This window comes from Accipiter gentilis, chromosome 8, assembly GCF_929443795.1.
Source record: "Accipiter gentilis chromosome 8, bAccGen1.1, whole genome shotgun sequence".
Taxonomy (NCBI): Eukaryota; Metazoa; Chordata; class Aves; order Accipitriformes; family Accipitridae; genus Astur; species Astur gentilis.
Genome location: NC_064887.1, coordinates 39,663,869 through 39,670,752, shown reverse-complemented (window position 1 = coordinate 39,670,752; position 6,884 = coordinate 39,663,869). Strand labels below are relative to the sequence as shown.

The following is a 6,884-nucleotide window of genomic DNA, read 5'->3' as shown; positions in this document are numbered from 1 at the left end:
ACTTACAACCTGGATCCAGGTAGCAGGAGAGAGCACATGAGGGCAGAGATGTCTTGCCTACTTCAAACACAGAGGCAGGAGTTAAAACAGCTAATGCATTCAGCCCAGCTTTTTGTGACTGTGGGATGCTCCTTCAGGTGGCTGGTAAGGCAGGGCTCAAGTCTAAGGTGAATGCCCAGTTGCTGGAGGTGGGAGACTCATTAGGGAGCGCTAGCAACCTAGAAAGGATTTAAGGACAGTGAGTGCCTCTGATGCAGAGCAGTCAATGCTGCCCCTCAGAGCACTGGGGCTAGCAGGCAGATGTTTCCCAAAGCCTAAACATGTTTTTCTTCCAGTCATTTTGCTGTTGCAATTCCCCTTCGTTTACTGTAGTTTCCTTTATTGGTGCTTGGTCCAGTCTGAACTACAGATCAGTGTGATTTCTACTCAATGGATCATCCTTCTCCTCACTTTGTGCACTCGAATAAATAAGTTTTTACAAGTTTACTGTGCATTGTACAATCTAAAAATAAATGAAATAAAGTATATGAAATTTATAATTTTTCATTACATCTCTATAAAATACAGCCGCTGCTCAGAGCGGCACTTTCTGTACACAGAACACCAAGTCACAATACAATTAACTGCACCAGTTTGATAGTGTGGCAGCACGGTAAGCTAGATTGTGGTGTTTTTGTGAACTACCATTTAGACCTACTTAAAGCAAAGAGATACAAAAGCAAAATGCACTTTGTCAATAAATGTACACGGCTAAGCCATTTCTGAATCAAGTATCAAAACCCTACTAACAAAATACATTGTACTTGGAACAAAAACAAGCTGAGAAAATCTGCTACCTGCACCAGTACAGAAGCACTAAGTTCAGTCTTCCCAACGTTGGTAGAAAGGGCCTGACCAATACCAGTGATTATGCACCCTGTTCATATGCCAATGACATCCCCAAACAAGTTACCAGACTAGCTACCAAAATTCACAGTGACTTGAGTGCCACCAGCAACTGCAAATGGCCCAGTGAAGTAGTTTGAATGGGGCAGGACTTGAATTTCTTCTGTTCAAACTGTGACTGCGTTGGCTGAGCTTGCCTGGGCCACCCCAGGTACTTTAGCTGCCACTCCAGAGGGGAGTACTGAGTTCTTGTTTGTAATGAACATAATTAAAAACCACCCAGTTAACAGAGTGCCTGGCTCAGTTCAAATTAAAACAAAACATTAGATAGAAGACTGCTTTTCTCCATAGCTCACACTGCTGCAAACCAAGTGGATTTTGGTATATGAACAGAGTAAGTTGAATAAATAAACTGCAGACCTTTCTGAGAACTGGGTTTGGCATTGGTCAACCCTCCAAATTCAGCACCAAGGATTCAAACTAGAGGCACAGTTCTGACGGATGAAATAGCACCGAGAGGAGGCTCTTTACATCTCTGCTGGTGTGCCAGTCCTTTATTATTCAGAGAATTTAATAATAAGTTGTATTTATGATTCTAGGTGGAATAAAATAAGTCAAAATTGTTTTCACTTTAAAAAAAGATAAATACTTTATCTAAACTATCAACAATACAAACTGGAGCTTTAAGCATTTCTTTTGCCTTTTTTTTTTTTTCCTTTTTTCTTTTTTACTCAGATTCACAGTAAATATTTTCTCTGTTATTTAGGTCTTTTTATGGTTTTTTTTTGTCCAGTAGTAAGAGAGTAGAAACCCCTGCACAGGCCAGGTGAGCACCTTTCAGTGGAAGCCGAGTGAAGTTGGTCCACGTTGTCCTTGCATAGGTCACATTGGGTTGAGGTAGAAATCCTAGTTACCTGCACAACAGGAGGAGAGGAAGAGACTCATCTAAATAAAAGACAAAAATCTACCGAGTGTTAGATGTGTCAATCACTTCTACATTGCTCCAAGACCTTATTAGCCAGCAAAGAAGGAGCAATTTGTGACACCAACCACAATCAGATGGAAAGGATGCCTGCAAGAGTGACACGTGGCCCCTCCCAGCCATTGCAGTTTTTAAAGCTTTCTGACAGTGCAATCATATTGAACTCTGTCCTCCTCGGGACAGAGGACTGACCTCGGGTTGGGGGGGAAGTATTCCTCCACTCAGTACTTCACCTTTTTCTAGCACGCACTGATCTGCTTTGAATTTTTTATTACTTTAGGTGAGAAACATTATGAGAAGCAAAGCAAAGCAGTTTATTTTAGCCTCCAATTCCAGATTTCAACCTTGATTCATTCACTATTGAGCACACGTATTTGCACTGAAGTCAATGAAACTGGTCAAATATTTGACCTATGTTAAAGAGTCACAGAGTGGGACCACAACTACGGTACGTCTGTCATACACCATCTCCTGGTAGCATTATTTCTGCTCCTTTGCTCCACAATCCAGCTTTGTCAACCAGCTACTTTTCTCTGTACATCACTTTTGTGCCTTGCCTATTTTGCTCGGAACCTTTTTGTGACAGGGACCATCACATCCAACGGTATGGAGTCTATCCCAATAAGACCTCGGTTCCAGGTAAGGCAACTGCTTCAGCAGAAGGCTTTCACACTGTTCTCACTTGAGTCGCTCATGTATACAAAACCCCAAGCCTGACCCTTCTCGCCCCTTCTCCCCCATCTTGCTTCTATTCAGGGTCTTTCAAGCCCATTCTGTAACCACATCACACACTGTTGGTCTCTGCTGGCACGTAGGGACCACATTTCTCAAAACTCTTCCTCAGCCTCACTTTCTTGTATAGAAGCACAGAGGTAATACTTACGTGCCTCACAAAAGCCTAATGAGGATTTGTTCGTGTCTGTGGAGCAATTTGATGATGAAGACACTATACACAATGCACAGTCAAAAGAATCTCTCAGGTATATTGTAATTGAGTCATATGTTTTATAAGCGGCAAAGAGTATTCAACCACATATTGTATGTAGCTTTGGTATCAGTGAACAGCAACAACATCAAAGACCTACAAGAAAAGCACGGAGCAAGCTCTGGGGCCTAACATACTGATTTAACTTTGCAAGCACAAGTTGTTACATCAGGATGCCACAGAGTATTTTCATTAACAACAGTACCCAACTCTGTGGTGGTACACTTTATTCTGGAGTTACTCTAAAGACATTTAAATACCTGCTTCAGTAAAAATGCATACAGTCTCCGGAAACCCTCTTCACTTCTATGGCCCCAGCCTTTATGAAGCACAGACCACAGTTAACCCTGCACATTCCCTATGTTCTCATTCACAGTCTACCCCGTAAGCCAGTGATCACCAAGTGAGCATAAATACAGCATCTGATGGAGTCTGTTACTGTTAGCCCTAGTAGACAAGTCCAATAAAGCTGCAGTGCACAGATAAATTTACAACCCTTCTTTGCTACCTGTGGTTGTGTTTTCCATTGATGCAGGAGGCACATTAACTGCAACGCAAGACCAGTGCATTTGCTCTCTAAGACAAAGCTGCAGCTTGTAACCTAGAGATTTTTAACTTTATGATTATATAGAGCAGCTGTTGTTGACTGACAGTAAAACCAAGACCACCGCATTGCCACATACAGTCACAAAGCAGCACCATCATGCATCCTAAAGCTATGCGAACGTGGACTTGTGGAGATGCAACAGTCTGTGTCAGAGGGCAAGAAAAGGGGAGGGGGGGGAATCAAAGTAGGCAACAACCTGTTCCAATAACTGTATAAAACCATACTTAAAAATAGACATTTCCTCCTGATTACTGATCTTCAGAAATAAACATTTTCATTAAGTCATCTCAACCTGAACATAATCCTAACGTCAGATGAGACAGATCAGAGTTAACCATTGCGAGCACTCCTTGTCGAGAAATCCTGACTCCCAGAACGGAGAACATTAAGACTCTCCATCCTCTGCCATCAGATTATTTGCTTCCCACATTTTAGAGTTTTCTCTGTTTCACAGAGCCCATCCCCAACCTATCTCTGAAAAGGAAGAAGCATCATTCAGCATCTTGTACAAAACTCCTCTTTTTTTTTCTCTAGCCTTACCTTACAAAATAAGAACTGTTAGCTAAGCAAGCTCTTTATCGTGGCTTAACCCCAGAAAGGTGCGAAGCATAAGGAGACTGCATGCCAAGTGTAACCCACATAGCGGACGTGCCAGCTGCGTTGGACTGCGTGATCATGGGCGCGGACTGTGCCAGCGCCAAACGGGGCAGAGGCGGGTGATGGACTGTAAAGGAGGGGCGGGAAGTTTTGTGCTGGAGAGAAGCTAGCTTAATAGACAAAGAAGCATTAGCAGATTGGACAGAAGCAGCAGAAGAAGATGGCAAAAAAGCTTCACCAGGTGGGATGGATGGCAGGTTCTGCAGAAGCGCAGGCTCGGAGTTAGAAGCAAGTAATGGAGGAGGTGGGGGCAATGACACGTTAGGAGGAGGTGGAGGGGAATGAAAAACAGATTGCACTGGCGCTCTGTTGAGGTGCTGAGCAGATCTAGTCTCACTAGATGTTACTAAATTAGAGGAAGGGGGTGGGAAGGATGAGGATGAGGTGCTGGCAACAGCCTGCAGAGGGTTTAAGCTTAGCACTGTGCTGCTAGAGACAGCACTGCTGCTGAAACTGGCTCCAAATTGATGAGGAGAGGAGGCAGAAGGCACCGCATGGTTAAAAATACCTGCAAACAGGAGAGAAAAACTCAGCTTCAACAGATGGGCTTTGTACAGTCTCAAGTGACAAGAGAAACAAAACAAAAAGCAAAAAAAAAAAAGAAAAAAAAAGAAAAAAGCAAAATTATAATAGTTACAGCCCCATACAAAAATATGCAGCATGAGAAGGCAGCAAGCAATGAGAGATAATGGTGCAGGCCAGGAGGTACAAAAGATTTCACTTACCTTTCCTACTGCCAACCTCTAAATGCCACGAGGAAAAATGGTCAGACCCAAGAACTCTCAGTTCTATACCACACGGGTAGACTTTTGATGAGATTACGTGGTCTCTAGAGTTGTTTATCTGAAGACTCAAACTGTTGCTCTTCCCTCCCCACCCTCCTGCTTTCCCACTTACAGGGCAGCAGAGGGGAGATTGTATTTCCAGCAAATCTATGTGCTGAGAGATGTGAGAGTTAGGATTTCCCGACATGGTGCCTGAATGATTATGGACAGGTAAGAAAAACTGCCTTGGACACTTAGTAACGGCAGGTTCAGACTATCTTCTAGTCCTGCCAGCTTGTCTCTGGTTTGGGCCACAGAAGCCAAGCCTGTGCAGAATCCCAGAAGTGCAAGGTGCATATGGCATTGCCCTTCCTGGCAAAGAAATGCTCTTCGTGTCCATTCAAGAGCCAGAATGCTACGCAATTCCCAACACCATCTCCTCTGAAGAGGCACTGATGTTTTGCTCTTCCTGGATCATGCTAAATCCATTCAAGGCCTAATCTCAACCTTTACTCAAGTTGACAAGTTAGAGATCCTTAACTTGGTACCAGGACAAGTTAAATCTTTTACCTGCAGGCAGACCTAAGTTGGTTCCAACACAGCAACATCTGAACAAGCATATATTATGAAATCACAAAGTCTGGGTGTATTCTTTCATTAAGGTGATACAACAAGCTCATCTAGTAGACAAAGCTCATGAGATTTCACTGTGGGGAACTGAACTCATCCTAGCATTTCCGAGAGATAGAGGAGACTGGTTATGTGGGACAGATCTGCTTCACATCCTGCAGAAATGAAAGGGTTTCACCCCTGGAGAGGCAGTGTCAGACTTTCCTTTAGGCCCTGTCTTATACCAGAGAAAGAGTTCTGCCTACCTCCAACTGTTCCACCTGTAACCCCAGGAGAGAAGTTCCCCATAGTGTGAGAATTAGTCAGTCTGGTTGCAGCTGATGACACGTGGACCAGACTGGCAGCAGCTGGCATTGAATTAAATAAGGACTGCAATACTGAGGAATTTGTCACCGAGTTGAGGTTTGCTTGCAAGGCCATGGGGCCGAGGGGGAACTGCGATCCAGTGGTCAAAGTGTTTAGGAAAGGATGGTGTGTCTGAACAGAAGATGCTGGGTTGCCTGCTGAAGAAACAGCAGTAGAAAGGCTTTTACCATTCAGAAGGCCACCAGATGAAACAGCAGCAGAAATGAAAAGGTTGTGGCCATTTTTAAACTCCACATCTCGGTCCCTTCCTTTGCCAACCTTTCCGTTATGCTGCAAAGAGTTTTTTTCTGAAGAACCCCCAGTACGAATGCTTATTTCACCAATTTCTTTGCCTTTGACCCCTGACCGATTTAAGTCTTCTCCTTTCGTGCTGCTGAGGCCTTCGAGTTGCCTCTTGTTCAAAAAAGGATTTGTTTCCGATACCCCCACATCTTTGCTTCGCTGCGACTGGAAACCCAGGGAGCAGTTGGAAGTCGTCACATCTGAAGCCTTATGCGGAAGAGAAGCACCATCGATAAAGCTGTGTAAACCAATGTCAGTTGACAGTCCACCATTGTATGTGAATCCATTAGTGGAATTTGTACTAGGGCTGAGCCCATCTGCTCCAGACGAGGGCATGGCAATGCTTTTCCTTGTGTGTGCTGTGATCTTGGCGTCGATGGCAAGGCTATCCTCAGAGGACGGCCTGAAGGCAAACAGCGAATTCTGGCTCAGAGATGAAACCGACTGCAAGGGACTATCTGTAGTTTTGGTCAGGTTGATGTCAGATATTGGTGAAAAAGTAGATTTCCATTTACTGCTGTTCATGTTTTCGTTGCTTTGTGCTTGTTTCCTCCCAGATAAGCTGATGCCTAGTTTGAAAGAAAATTTATAAGTCAAAAAACAGCATTCATTGAATCTGCTCATTAAGAACAGGGTTTTATTTTTTGACACCCCCATTTTATCAGTCTGTAATTCTATTTCTGGTCCAAAGGCAGAAATGTTTGTGAAGTCACCTAACAGTCCTTA

General features: G+C 43.7%; 1 protein-coding gene across 6 annotated transcripts in view; it reads right to left on the bottom strand.

The window, feature by feature from the left end:
• Positions 1–1,557: 1,557 nt before the first annotated feature.
• Positions 1,558–6,884, bottom strand: part of DOT1L (DOT1 like histone lysine methyltransferase) — a 70,558-nt gene continuing 65,231 nt past the window's right edge. For 4 of the 6 annotated variants that reach the window (XM_049808017.1, XM_049808021.1, XM_049808023.1 and 1 more), the window contains 2 exons: positions 5,756–6,727; positions 1,558–4,624 (listed from right to left, as the gene is read on the bottom strand). In XM_049808017.1, coding sequence (XP_049663974.1) covers positions 4,035–4,624; positions 5,756–6,727 — 1,562 coding nt within the window. In that variant the 3' untranslated portion in view covers positions 1,558–4,034. The remainder of the gene's footprint in view (positions 4,625–5,755; positions 6,728–6,884) is intronic. The other 2 variants (XM_049808020.1, XM_049808024.1) reach the window with 2 other exon arrangements.